Below are 14,538 nucleotides of genomic sequence, written 5' to 3' on the forward strand. Positions count from 1 at the left end.
TCTTTAGGCAGAAATGGTGAGGGGAAAATCTTAAACTGAGCACTTGGCTTAGAGTAGTTAGGTCATTTAATTATGAGACCAATTATTAAAAAAGGTTTATCTAACCACCCCTCATCCCTGTTCGGTCATACCTTCAGGACACTGCAAGTCGCTTTTTGCACCGCTTGGGGCACACAATGGTTGAGGGACCCGACTCCACCCTATGGATGTTTGGAGGCATGTCCCTGCGAGAGGGCGTCCTGGGCAGCGTTTACAGGTGAGATGCATGCAGTGCTCTAGAATTGTCCATGTTGTTTTCATGGGGGGATATGACTTTGTATAGGACTTGCCAGTTCACAGATATACTGCTGCCTTCTACCTTCCAATTGCCATACAAACGTACTGTTAGGACAGTTTTTCTGAAGTCCAGCTAAGGGCTTAGTAAAACCATTCAACTTAGAAAGTACAAGATACCGCTCCTAGTATAAGGCTGTACCACCTGAGTTCATGGTAGCGTAGACAGAGTAGCCAGGCTTATCTTAGGATGGAGAGAGGGCTGTAGAATCAGTACAAAGCAATAGTATTATACATATGGTCCAAAGAGACACGCCCACACTATGTATTGTTAAAATAAAGGGTTTATTTTATATACAAGCAGACTAAGAGAGTCTTGGGTAAGTAAGTACTATCATAAAGCATATAAACACAACATAAAAACACAACACTGTGATTTAAATATACAGATCAACCCACAGACCTTATTTAGAACACCGAACAGTATTTCTAGAGGGGTAAGACCTTATCATACACACATAATATAGGTGACACCTATTCTTGGGGAGTAAAAACATAAGTTCCTTTCAGATTACTTTACAGTAATTAAAGGGTAGTAGACCCTGTCAGTTATGCAGTGACACCCAACAAGGAAATCACATAGTCAACCAACTTGCAAATACACTTTTCTGAATAGTATATACCTCTACTTCTTTTGTGATAACACACAGTTATACTAGGTGACTAAGACCTTTTTGGTGTGATATACAATTATAGCTGCTTTTCATCTCAGTGGAACACAGGCTAAGATAAGCAAGAACTCTTTACACTATTTTTGTATGCACCAGGCAGACCAAGCAGATAAGACCTAATGTTGTAATATTGTATTACAGTTGCTTTTTGAGATCAGTGGAACACAGATTGAGATAAGCAATAACTCTTTAACTTGTTTTAGCATGGCACATAGCCTTGTTTTAGGATGGCACACAGCAAACACAAGGCAAGTAAAACCTAATTACTTTTTTAAAGGGGCTATCAGCAACTTAAAGGTAGGTATAACCTTAGGCAGACTTATTCTGGACAGGCTAACAGCAAGTCAGGGGAAGAACGACCCAATTGGGGACACTCATGCATTTATCCTCACAGGAATAGTAAAGAGAAACCAACAGAAGAACCAATTCACAGGTGAGTAAATTACCCTTAAATATACTTTTCAGAATAGTGCAACACACATTCAAGGTAAGCAAGAACTTGTTTAACTGGTCACTCTGAGTTAGTTACCAACCAACTTCTTTCACAAATAATTAACTTTTGTTATTCTTTTCAAGGCAGAACCCTTTTCTTATGCTTTCCTCCCCTTATTCTATAGCATGAGTTAACTCGGAGGCAGTAGAGGTACCCTAGTGGTCTAGGAGCCAGCTGTAGGCAGAGTGAGATAGGGTTCAGTTGCAGGCAAAGTCAGAATTCCAGAGGACGACTGTTCCAACAAGTAAGTATTTCACTTTAAAGATAGTTGAGGGTCTAGGGACTTAAGAGAAGACACCCTGGGAGTATTCCGCAGTGGGCGTGTGTGAACTGGATGAGTGGCCTTCCAATCACAGAAAACACCCCAAAGCTATACAGAAATCACAAAGGCTTAAGGTAGGTAAAATACCCCAGCCAACACAGTACCTCAGACCAGAAGAAGAGTTTCAGCAGGAAGACTTCAGGATCTGCAGCCAAAAACCTGATCAATGGATTCCTTTGTCAAGAAGATGGAAGACGGGACTTTGGAAGGACTTTTGCAACAGGGATCACAGGAGAAGGCTCCAGGCAAGAGTTTCCTCACAGCTGAATGCACTGCACAATGACTCAAGGTCCCAGGGTATTGGGGTATTGCAGCCCTGCAAGGTCAAAAATGCAGGTCTTCTAGAGTCTAATTGGTCTCACCAGGCTCTAGCTCATCGTTTTCAGAGTCCCCAGGTCGATTGGAAGGAAGGGTAATGGCAGGCTCCAGTTACACAGCAAGCTCTGGGATTGCTGGAAATAATTTCAGCTGCAAATTCTTCATCTTCCTCTTCGGTCTTGGTTCCAGTGGTCGACTACCTCTTCAGCTTCCAGGATAAGACTTGCATGCATGAACCCAGCCAATCAAACAGCCATGCCACATTCAAACCTGCATGGATGGCTGTCCTTTGAGGACAGCCCGCCTTCCAGCTTAAACTGGATTCTCGCAGTCAGGCTGGAAGACAAAGGGCTGCAGAGTTTGGACTCCTCCCTCGCATCCTGCCTTCACAGACACTCCGGAGCCTGGGCGGGGAATCTACAAGCTTCCCTCCAAAGATAAAGCTAACACAAAGGGTTTTCCCACCGTGGATGTCAGGAGAAGTAACAAGAAAGGACAATGAACATTGAAATGGTGAAAAAGGAAGACGGGCCATTTTGGTAAAATGAGCACCCATGGGTGCCTTTACCTGGGCTGTGGGAACAGCCCGCGGTAAAGGTGCACTGAATTAATGAAAAGGTTCACTGCCACCAGCAATTAAAGCTACGTTTGTCCTTGTAACAGAAATGTTACCTTTAAAATGAGAAAGGGGATACTCAGTAGCTCCCCAGCACGCCATATAAAATGGGGGTGCTGGTCTCACCTAATAAAATGTAAAAGGGATCCAAAAATCATTTCTACCCTTAAGAACTGTAGTTCTCACAAGGTTAGCCAGAGAAAGTTAAAAGGGGAGCTCCTAGGGCAACCCAGCAACAATAGGCACTTATTGGCAACATGCTCTCAAAGAGGATAACTTTTAAAAGACACATGGGAGATTCTTAAAAATGACACCGATAAAGAGAGGAGAAGATTCTGTGAGTGTGGAAGAAGGTTCTGGGGTTGACACAGGTCAGGAAGATTTACCATTCATATGAAAATCTTACCCAACATATACTCATCCCCTTGATTGAATTATCTCACCCACTTATCTAGCTGCAAGTGTAGGATACAGATTAATTCCTGCTAGTATTGTTAATTCCCCTATCTGGCTGCACTGCGATTACAGATATCAAGCTAATATTATTTGCTCACTTAAAAGTATTGTTAATACTCGATATTTTGCATGCACTCACTTGCTTACATGAAGGTTAAGAAAATAAACCAGTCATCTCTGGCTGAATGTTAAGTTTACAGCTACTCTTACTAGTAATTGGGGAAACAAGGGAGGGTGACGAAAAGCAGATCTACAAGTAAAAGGGCGATATGGGGCAGAAAGAAAAAACGACGACAGAAGAGGGATGGAAAAAAGAGGAAATAGAGATTAGAAGTTAGGATGTGTGGAGAGGAATAAGGCGATGAGAAGGATGCAATCAAGGAAATAAAGAGCTATGATGTGTGAAAACAAGAAAATAAAGAATGGAATGGAAACAATGCTGGTACAGGTATTGGTTAGAAAATCTCTTTTGCCTAAATTCGGTAGCCAAATGGATTTTTCTGATATTTGTGATGCTTCTGATTATTTTTCTCCAGTGAACCGAATTCAGGTATACTACGCATGACATTGTAATGCTTTGTCTCTCCTTTGGGAACTTATGGGAGGCTATTGCAAAGGGGCCCCTTAGTTTCCAAGGGCAAGTAAAGCTGCTGAGACAGTGTTCACAGGTTCTGGTTGGTAGCATTGATACCTTAATGTGTGCTTGTACCACACAGGGAGACTTCCTTGCTGCCCAGCGTTACCCAACAAGAGCTGCAGTTGTATTCTGGGGCTATGCTCTCTCCTACACGAGTGCTACTTTATTTGAGAGGGGGTGTGGAGACCAACTTTCAGTACCAGCCCAGTGGAATGTTTCCTTTAGGCCACCCTAATTAGTGAGAAGGTATTTAGCACTTAGGTCTAGCCAAACTCAATGAAGGTGGTGTAGCAGAGCAGTATGGTAAGATTTCAGGAGCTGTGGGGGTGGTGCATGGTACAGTGGGCCACACTGTTAGGGGAGATTTCCTAAAGTCCTATTGGCAGTAAGACTTTAGTAAGCTATTCCAGTGGTTTCTTGATCCCCCCCAGCTCTTAGTATCAGTGTTTTAGGCAGAATTGCATGCAGTACCCTCTGGGACCACCACACACAATTAGGACTACAGGTGTAAGCAAAACCAACCTTTGGTAAAAGTCTGTACTATAAAGTTTGTGGTAGCGAGCTGAGCAGCCAGGCTTATGTTGAGGGAATGTGAGCAGTAAATCATGTTACACAGAGGTCTTACAATCACAGTGGTTCAAGTAGACACTTACACTCAAGGTTTCTTGGTAAAACACTTATTCATTTATTACTCAGTCATTTAGAAAACATTCACTAGAAGGAGGCAACTTAATATTATACACAAACGCACTTCACTACCAAACCAATACTTTTCTGTGTAAATTAGGCTCCCCTGAAGTAGGAGCAAAATGGCATTTCATTCACTTTAAATAGGAGTAAAAAAGCATAAGTTAATCAAATGGATCACAAATACTTTCTTAGGCAGTGCAAATAGTTTCAGTTCACTAGAAGATTCAATTCAATAGGCCTAGGCCAAAGTCAATGGGCTAGTGTCTTGGATAGGAAAGAGCAGTTCTGGTAGTAAACAGTAAAGTCTTTGCCACAGTTCTCAAAAGTAGTTTGTACGAAAAAGAATCATATGTTGGGTCACAAGCTGATTAGGCCTGCAAGTTGGGAAAGTTTCGTGAACTTTCACTGCAAGCGGTAAGTTCTCTCAATCGGGTTGGCACAGTACCTTTAATATGGAGAAAAGATGAAGCTGAAGACGTTGGTTCCTGGCAGTTCTGCAGATCTCACTGTTCCTGAGCCTCAGTTGTGGGGACAAGAGTGAGGACGTTGGGGGAGGGGAGGATTCCTGCACTGCATGGGGACTGGTAAAAAAAAAGCTGGCAAATGGAAGATCTTCGGTTCGAGTAGCTGTAGTCAAGCACACAAGCTGGTGTCCTTCCCTTTGGTTAAACCTAACCAGCTCCGAGAATGGTATCCAGGTGGCTTACGAGTTGATTGGTCCCACCAACTCAAAGGAAGAAGTTGTCCTTGAAGGGGCTTCTTTGTCGAGTTTGACCTTGGCAATTCGGACCTGCAGCAGGGCTTCACCGGGCAAACCAACAGTCCAAGATTTGCAGCAGCCGTCCGCTTCCAGCTAGTCTTCAGTTCTTTTGTTCCAGTGGTCAACTCTGCCTTCCAAGCCAAGAGACTTGCCTTTTAAACAGTTTTGCTCCCTTTTCATTCCAGCCTAGCTGTCACTCACCCAGCAGGGTGGCTGTCCTTGCTGGACAGTCAGCCAGCCAATCACGCCAGAGTGCATTTGGGTCTCCTAGGAGACTAAGCACAGGGAGTTTCGGGCACCTCCCTCACTTCCTGCCCACCCCAGACACTCAGGCGGCAGAGGCGGTCTCAGTCCTGAAGCCTGCCAAAGGCGTAAGAACAAAGGAACCAAACCTGGTTTGGTGCGCAGAGACAAACTCTAGAAGGACGTTTCCAAAAAGAAACGGCAAAAAAAAGATGAGGACCTGTTTAAACATAGGGGCTTTAGGCACCATCTTGAAAAACATGGCTCCTGCGATTTTTAGCTACCGGTGCGGAAAAATCATGGTAGTTCATTGTAAAACCACTGCCACCAGCCATTTCAATAGGAAAGGGTAGCATTTGACTGCTACCTGAGTATTTAGACACAGGGGATACTATGTAACCCCTCCAGCACTCCATGGTAAGATAGTGTGTGCTGGGTCTAGGAATTTGGAAAGACTAGTAAAGTCAATTTCACTTTACATTCTCGGGGAAACAGTAGTTTATCCCAGAGAAGTTATTTAATCCTTTTGGAAGTCTAAAAGACATCCCTGTGACACTGCACTGAAGGTGCTGTGTAACACGCATGAAACGATGATGCCCATGGAGTTATCTAAAACTCCATAATCAAAGAACACAAGAGTAAAACGCACATCACAATACATGAAAGAGTGGGAGAAAAGGCTTACACTCTTTCCAGGTTAAAAAAAAATCAAGTCCTCTAAATCCAGCAAAGTTGCTGGGGGTTTCTAAGGTGAAGAGAATTAGCATATTTTTGAGAATTCTTTCTAACAGTCTGTATTAACTCAGGACCTTGGTAGAGTGGCAGAGCAGTCAGGCTTATCTTAAGTGGAAGATGTGAGCTGTAGGTAAATACACTGAATTTAGCTAGACAGGCGCAGCAAAGAAGCACTTACACTTATAATAAATATATACTTTTATATCACTTATATTTACACCAGAATCACTTTAAATACTTTAGACGTTTATACTAGAACACTTACGAATACTTGATGATACACTTCAAAGGGTACGTTCACTTTTGTGTTTGTTTGCGGTTACATTTTTAGCAACGTTAGAAAGGTAAAAGACAATGTTATCGGTTATTGCGCGCTCATGCAGTTTTCAACAGTTTATACGGTAATGCATTTACTCTGCAAACACATATAGTAAAGTCACTTAAAGGGAGGAAAATGGTTAGTTAGTGTAACATGAGCTTTGTTCAAGGTTCTAGAGAGCGTTCCTTGGCATAGTAAGTTCTTTAAGTCCCAAAACGCAAACCTAGCTAAAGGAAGTTCGGAGAGCGCTTGAAGTCTTGACAAGCAGCGAATTATGAGTTCTTCTGGATTTCTTCCAGTCTGTAGTGTTATTGAAGCAGCAATTTAACAACTAACAAGGGAGACTGTAAAACTGACTTGAGGAAGGAACACTAGCAGCGGCTTGGGTCTGAGGTAAGATGGGGTTTCCCTGGACACCTCTATGTGCACTCCAACGCTCTGGGGCGACTTTTTGGAATCCGTGTTTGGCAAGAATTGATGTAACCCTGTGGGAAACTACACCATCCTTCTCCTCTTGGTATTAGGTAGCCCACCTATTGGTATAGGTCTGTACTGCACACGTTGAGCAGCCAGACGTATCTCAAGAGGGGTAAATGTGAGCTGTAGCAATGAAATCCAAGAATACAATTATCCAAATAACACTTACACTCAGGGTTTTTTAGTAATATAATTATTTATTTATTTAACAGTCCGTTTTAAATAAGCATTCTTTAAAAATGGCAATATATGTAGCAATCAAATACACTTCAAAATACTTTCTCAGAATGAACACAAAGCAAGTAGATACTCTTTAGAGAAGCTTCATACACACTTCCTACACCCTGAGGTGACTTCACTAAATAGGACAGTATGGCAATTATATATCACTTGTAAGTTCAGAGAGTTGTAGAAAGGAAAGTTTAAAGGAAGGAACAAGGTTAAACAGGTTCTCAAAGCATGTCCAATGAAATCTAGATAAAACCTTTCCCAACAATATTAGTTTAAGACCAATGTATCACCTACGAGGGACAGTAAGGATCAAAGTCAATGGAGTAGAAGAGTCTACAGAGAGCCAGGACAGCCAAAGTCAATTTGAGCAAAGTCTATGGAGCTGAGGCACTTTTTGGATAACAAAGGTCTTGCACAAAGTTAGAGAGTTTGTTGTAGAAAATCACTGTAGGGCCACAAGCAGTTACGCTTGTGAAAATTAGACCTGAGATCAACTCTAGAAAAACACCTACTGCAAGTCTCAGCTGAGAAGAGCAAGCTACCACTATGAGGTAAGTACCCCAAAGTCAGAACAGTACCTTTGGCTAGAAGAAGAGGGTCCAGCTGGCTCCTGTCTGGTTGCAGTGATGCAGAACCAGTGTTTCCTGGGCCTCAGTCATGGGGACAAGAGGAAGGATGTCTAGGGACTCCTGCGGCAGCAATTCGATGGTCGGCAGCAGTTACAGGCTCTTTTCAGATCAGCAGCACTTGTTTCAGCGCTCAGTAAATAACACCACTGCGGATCTCTGACACCGGTTGGGCTTCCTTTATACCTTGAGTCCAGCACTCTGGTGAGGTGACTCAAGGTTGGGTTGTCTCGTTTCTGGAGGGTCCCCAGGATCTTCCTGGAGCTTTTGGCTGGCTTACAGACAATGCACTCGACTATGTATTTCTCGACCGCCAGTGTAGCGACAAGAACAACACGGACCACCGCTTCTGCAGGAGATGCGGGCCATGTTACAGAAAGGGGCAATAGAAATTGTCCCCCAGCGTCTCAGGGGCTCCAGAGTATACTCCAGATACTTTCTGGTTCGAAAAAAAACAGGGGGTGGAGGTCGATCCTAGATCTTTGTCACCTCAACAAGTACTTGAAGTCCCAAATGTTCCGGATGGTCACGTTACAACACGTGCTCGGCCAGCTGGAGCAAGGAGTTTGTTTGACGTTGTTGGATCTGGAGGACGCCTACTTCTACATTCCCATTCACAAGAAACTGTGCATGTTCCTACGTTTTGTCCTTCAAGGTCAGCATTACCAGTTCAGGGCTCTGCCTTTAGGCCTGAAGTCGGCCTGAGGGTGTTTACGAAGTGCCTGGCACCGGTGGTGGCGCATCTTTGTCTACAAGGTATGCACATTTACCCGTACCTGGACTGGCTGGTGCATTCCCGCTCAGGTACGCTGGCGGGCAACCACACATCGAAGACTGTGTATCTGCTGAAGGAGTTGGGGTTCACCAAAAACTATCCAAAGTTTTACTTGACGCCATCTCGGGACGCGCTGTTTCTAGGTGCCCAACTCAACACAGTGACGTGTCTGACGTCGCCCTCGGAGGGGAAGGTGTGAGCCATACAGGGAAAGGTACAGCGCTTTTCGTCGGTGCAGATGGCGATGGTTCGGTCCATCATGATGTCCTCCTGCATCAGCCTCGTTCACCAGTACAAACTTCACATGAGACCTCTCCAGGAGTTCTTAGATGCGAGGTGGATGCAGGTGTCAGGGAATTTTGCATACAAGATCTCGCTCAACGAGGAGTTCCGTCCGGTGATTCAGTGGTGGGGTGTACAGCCACACCTCGTCCAGGGAGCTCCGTTTCAGGTTCCTCCTTACCAAGAGAAGGTCACCACAGACGCCTCCCTAGAGGGATGGGGAGCCCACATGGGACAGTTGCACGCCAGAGGGCTCTGACAACCGGAAGAGAGGGACAATACACATCAACGTCCTGGAACTTCGGGCAGTATTCTGGGCCCCCAATTATTTTCTACTGTCGGTGAAAGGCGGCGTGGTGTTGGTCTTCACAGACAACACCACCACCATGTTCTATATCGGGAAACAGGGGAGGGGACCGCTCACCGGCGCTTTCCAAAGAAGAGCAGGACCTGTGGCGCTGGGCTGTTCGTTAAGACCTATTTCTCATTCCGTTTCACCTAGCGGGAGTTAAGAACACCATTGCGGACACGCTCTGCAGGGAAATGAGCTCTTGCCCTGAGTGGGAACTTTGCCAGGACCAGGTGTATTTTCTGTTCGGCAAATGGGGCCAGCCCCAGATCAACCTCTTCGCGACAGCGGCGAACACCAAGTGTCAAAAGTTCGCCAGCAGGTTCCCTTAACTGAGGAGCATGGGGCACACATTCTCGTTCCTGTGTGAAGGGGGGTTCCTGTACGCCTTCTTGCCGCTCCCACTCCTCTTACGTGTGATTAAACACTCAGACAGTGCCACTGCAGGATGATACTCGTGGCCGAGGCAAATCTGTTATCTGGACCTACATCTGTCAGTGGCCCTGTCCATCCGGCTGCCGATGTCCCTGGACCTTCTCGCCAAAGAAGGGAGAGCCATTCTGCATCACAACCTGGAGTCCCTGAACCTGAGGGCATGGCTCCTGCAGCCCTAGAGTTTGGAGGTTTTGCTTTACCCGTAGAATGTAAGGACATCCTGGCCAGAGCCTCGTCAACGTTGAAGGTGGTACAGACATAAATTGAAATGCTTCTTCATGTGGTGCCGGACTCAGAAGATTACCCCTCTGCGTGTCACGGCTCTACAACTTCTACCATACTTGCTTTCCTTGGCCAAAGCGGGACTGACTCGCAGCTCTATCAAGATGCATCTCGCCGCCATATCCAAGTGCACTAGGTCCTGGGGCAGACCTTCTCTGCGGTCTCACAAGCTCGTTAAGGAGTTCCTCAAGGGACTCTTCAGGACTTTCCCGCCAGTGAAGGCCACTGCCCAGGCTTGGAAGCTCAATGCTGTGCTGTCTAAAGTCATGGGAGCACCCTCCAAACCTGTGCATCAGGCCTGCTCAAGTTTCTCTCGTGGAAAACGGCTTTGCTCATGCACCTCGGCCAGGCAGGTCGGGGAGATTCGGGCCCTGTCTTGCAAGCAGACTTACTTGTCTTTCCACGCTTCAAAGGTGGTACAACATACACACCCAACCTTTCTGCCAAAGGTGCTGTTGGAATTCCCCCTCAACGAACCTTTGGTGTTACCGGTCTTATTCCCGAATCCATTGTCGCCAGCGGAAAGGGCCTTACATTCGCTGGACGTTGCTCGTGCCTTGAAGTTCTATGTGGCACATATGAAGAATTTTCAGAAGACTTCTCAGTTGATTGTCAACTTTGGACCTGCAAATCAAGGAAAGGCCTTGACGAAGGCTTCCATCTCCAGTGGCTCTCCGGCTGCATCATGCACTGTCATCGACTAGCTATCAGGCCGCTGCCAGGCCGTCCGAGAGCCCACTCCACCGTTGCCATTGCAGCAACAATAGCGTTCTCAGGCTGCGACATGGAGGTCTATGCAAAACTTCACAAGGTTCTACTGCATCGACAGGGATTCCAGGGAGGATTCCTGAGTCGGCCGAGCAGTGCTACGCAATCTGTTTGCTTGAGGAGAGTCTGTTTCAGAAGTGAGTGAGTGTTGCTTCTGTTGACCCTTGCCACCTTCCGTGGTTGTGTATGTGTACTACGGTGTAATCATTATTAATGAGCATGTGAATCCATGCTGGAGAAGGTTTAAGTTACTTACCAGTAACTATTGTTCTCCAGCATGGGTCTGGCATGGATTCACATGCAAAACCCTCCCACCTTCTCCTCTGTGGCTCTTCTTGGTTCATACTGCCACTTTACGTGCTTAATAAATCTGAAGATGCCCACCAGGGGTGGAGCTTAGGGAGAGGACTGTCATTGGATGGGGGCAGTATGACCCAGAGGACAGTGATTGGTTTAGAGGAGAAATACAGTTTTAAAGTGAAACTGTTTTTTCTTTTACTGAGGATTCCCAGCCCGATGGGGAATATTCATGAGCATGTGAATCCATGCCAGACCCATGCTGGAGAACAATAGTTACAGATAAGTAACTTAAAGCTTTTTAGAATATAGATTTTCCAATGTTTTATGCGGTATGCTAGTCTCTTGATATGTGCTTCATGAGCTTATGTAGCTCTTCCCATATGCTTGTGGGTTTTGTACTCTCCTTCTTTCCAGCTTTATAGTATTGTTTCTTGTGATATGTCCTGGCTCTCTTGCTTTCACTTAGGTATTGCTTATATCCTTGTGGTTCAATCTTTCTATTTAATTTGACTTTGTTCAAATTACTGGTTCCCCTCTCCAGATTTCTTGACACTATATTGTCTCTTAAGGCCATGTTCCCTTGACAGCCTTAGTTCGTCTCCTTCTCTGGAGATGTCCCCCTTCTTCCCAGGGTATTTCTTTCCACTTTTAATCTATTTCCCAACCGTCGTCGTTGTCACACTGTATGGCTTTATCACTTCTCCAATGTTTATTTATTGTTCGACTTTCCAAGTTAAGATTTCAAGAGTCTTTTCCCCTTCACTATTTTGTTTCCCCCCTTCACTATTTTGTTTCTCCCCTTCACTATTTTGTTTCAGCAGCTCCCACTGCTCCTGTTCTCCCCAATTAGTCTTTTTTGTAGGGGAACTTTGCCAGGGTCGGCACGCCTTCAGGTACTCTGCTTCTGTTTCGCGGCTTGGTCTTGCGCTTCATTGGAGTGGACCTTCCCGGGGCTTAGCACACTCTTGGGTACTTCGTTTCAGTTGCACTTCTCGGTGCTTGCAGCGGAATCGCTTATTATGGCACACTCTCTGGTACATGAGTTATAGGTTCTCATAGGATGTCTGCGTACACAGCCAGGGAGCGGATAATGCTGGTTTCAGCGTTGTTGGCTGTGCCTTTTGCCATACCACGATGTTGATCTGGTCATGCCACCACCTTGTACTGGTTGCAGCTTCGTGTACCGGCAACGGTCCTCCCATTGCTTTACTCGGATTTCGGGCATCTCTCTCATTGGGGCTTCTCGTCTCCCCTCAAGTTGCATGTCCTGTTGCTTCTTTCTGGTCCACCTCTTCAAAGCATCAATACGTCAGGGGGCTTCTCCTGTGTATCCTGCTCTCTCTCCTTGTAAGAGTCATTCGTCCCAGTTATATGCACGTCTCTATTTAAAGAGATATTTCTTTTCTCTGCATTGCTGTTTTGTTTCCAGACTGTCAGTAGTCCAACATAAGGATGACAGATTAGTCTTTATAGCAGGCAGGCCCATATAATGCAGTCAAACCTTACCTATCCACTTGGAACTGTCTTTCAATAGCCAGAGCCACCAAAGGTGCAAAGCTTGACTACTGCAACATAATCTTTGCTGGCTCCACTGCCAAAACTCATAACAGACTACATATTATTCAAAATAATGCGCTCCGAGCAGCCCTGAACATTCCAAGAGGGGAATCATATCTCCTATGAGAGGCGTGCTGCTCACTGGCTCCCCGTAAAAGAACGCATCATATTCAAAACCCTAGCCATAGCCCACAAATGCCTCTCCCTCACAGCCCCTTCTTATCTTTCAGAGAAAGTAGTCAGAGCCAGTTTTTCCAGACCTAAACGATCACACTACTCCAACAAACTGAACATCCCTAGCATCAAACGGGCCAAAGCTGTCGGCACCAGCTTCCCAGTCATAGCTCCAAAACAATGGAATGCCCTCCCAAATAACCTAAGGAATGAAACTTTGCACCTGTCCTTCCGCAAAGCCCTCAAAATGAGGCTCTTCAACTAGTCCACACTAGTCCCTGAGGCTCTTCCCTTTGATACCTGTCTCTATGAAGGTATTAGTTGTATCCGGTTCTCCTGTAACCTTTGAACCGTAGAGCCCACTATCCTCTGTAACAGTGCACCTTTAACCGCAACCCGTCTGGTATTGGGTTCAATGTAACCACGAACCACAGACCGGCTGTCTGCCCGTGGGATGCTCAGTGCGCTTTATAAATGTAAAAATAAATATAGGCAGAGAGGGTATTGAGTTTAGGGAGATCCTCATAGAAAGGGAGTCCTTGTCCCATAAGGGGGAGTCATTCCCTTTGAGGTCCCTCTTGTCCATCCCCCAATGGAGGACCTTGCGGAGCAGATTCGCCTCCCTAGCCTCAAAGGGGAGAAGGGGCAGAATACCCTTGATTCGTCACACTACCTTGATTGGATTTGGCTGAACTCTTTCTTATTTGCTCACCATAAAATGGTGGTGGTCTCCCAAAATCCTTCCCCCAGGGCTGATTTTGGAAATCTATCTGGACAGCTGAGACATGTATGAACTTCTTAAATGTTTTCTCCTGTGCTACAGAGTGTATCATGACTTTGTGTACAAAGGGGATATAAAGGCAATTTGCTGTTGTAGAATCAGGCAGTCATTCCTCCTTGACTGCCCTACTCCACAATGGTGCCACCGACATGTGCCAATGCTAGGTTCCCCTGCCTTTGTTGCTTGTCCTAAGTCTTCAAGAGCCCTACATGGGATTGGTCCCATGAACTAAGCTCATGCACCTGTTACTCGCTGGCACTTTACAAATGCGAAGGGTCATTTGCAACTTGCATAGCCCCTCGAACCATGGGCTCACAAGCTGTCTTTGCAGAATTCCAAATGTCTTTCTTTTGTAATCGTATGCTACAACTCTGGGACAGTGAAGGGGTTGCTGGTGGTTTTAGTTGTTTTGGATCCAGCATATACCAGACCGGATGGTGGTCCTTGGCCACGAGAGTCTCAAGGTTCCCATCCTCTGGCTTCTCAGGAGTGACCATGTCCCAATGAACCAGTCACTCGGGTACTTTAGGATCAAGTCTAACAGTGCACTAAGCAAGAGCTTGCTGTCTCCTAATTTACAGAAACTCATGAAGGCAGGGGTACTAATGCTGTAAAGAAGCTACGGGCTGCGAACAAGTTAAAGTTAAAAAGTGCTCTGTTGCCACCAGCTTGTAACTCTGACACACTTTCTTTGTGACAAAACCAAACTAACCCAGGAACTTAATGGGGTAGTTTGCCTGCAATGGTAGCCTTAAAGGCTCCGAAGAAAGTGCATCAAAGGGTGAGCTGGTGTGGTCATTGGGGCTTGGGAAAACGGATCAAGACAAAGAAAAAGCCAGCAAAAGTACAAATGGGTTCACACAAATGAGAAAAAGGACTGTCACCTATAACATATGGTCATTCATGAT

General features: G+C 45.5%; 1 protein-coding gene across 1 annotated transcript in view; it reads left to right on the forward strand.

The window, feature by feature from the left end:
* MEGF8 (multiple EGF like domains 8) overlaps window positions 1-14,538 on the forward strand; it is a 1,665,761-nt gene that overhangs the window by 1,120,248 nt on the left and 530,975 nt on the right. Inside the window, exon 28 of the mRNA XM_069640964.1 lies at window positions 138-256. Coding sequence (XP_069497065.1) covers window positions 138-256 — 119 coding nt within the window. The remainder of the gene's footprint in view (window positions 1-137; window positions 257-14,538) is intronic.

Source organism: Ambystoma mexicanum, chromosome 1q (assembly GCF_040938575.1).
Source record: "Ambystoma mexicanum isolate Mex_15411 chromosome 1q, UKY_AmexF1_1, whole genome shotgun sequence".
Classification (NCBI taxonomy): domain Eukaryota; kingdom Metazoa; phylum Chordata; class Amphibia; order Caudata; family Ambystomatidae; genus Ambystoma; species Ambystoma mexicanum.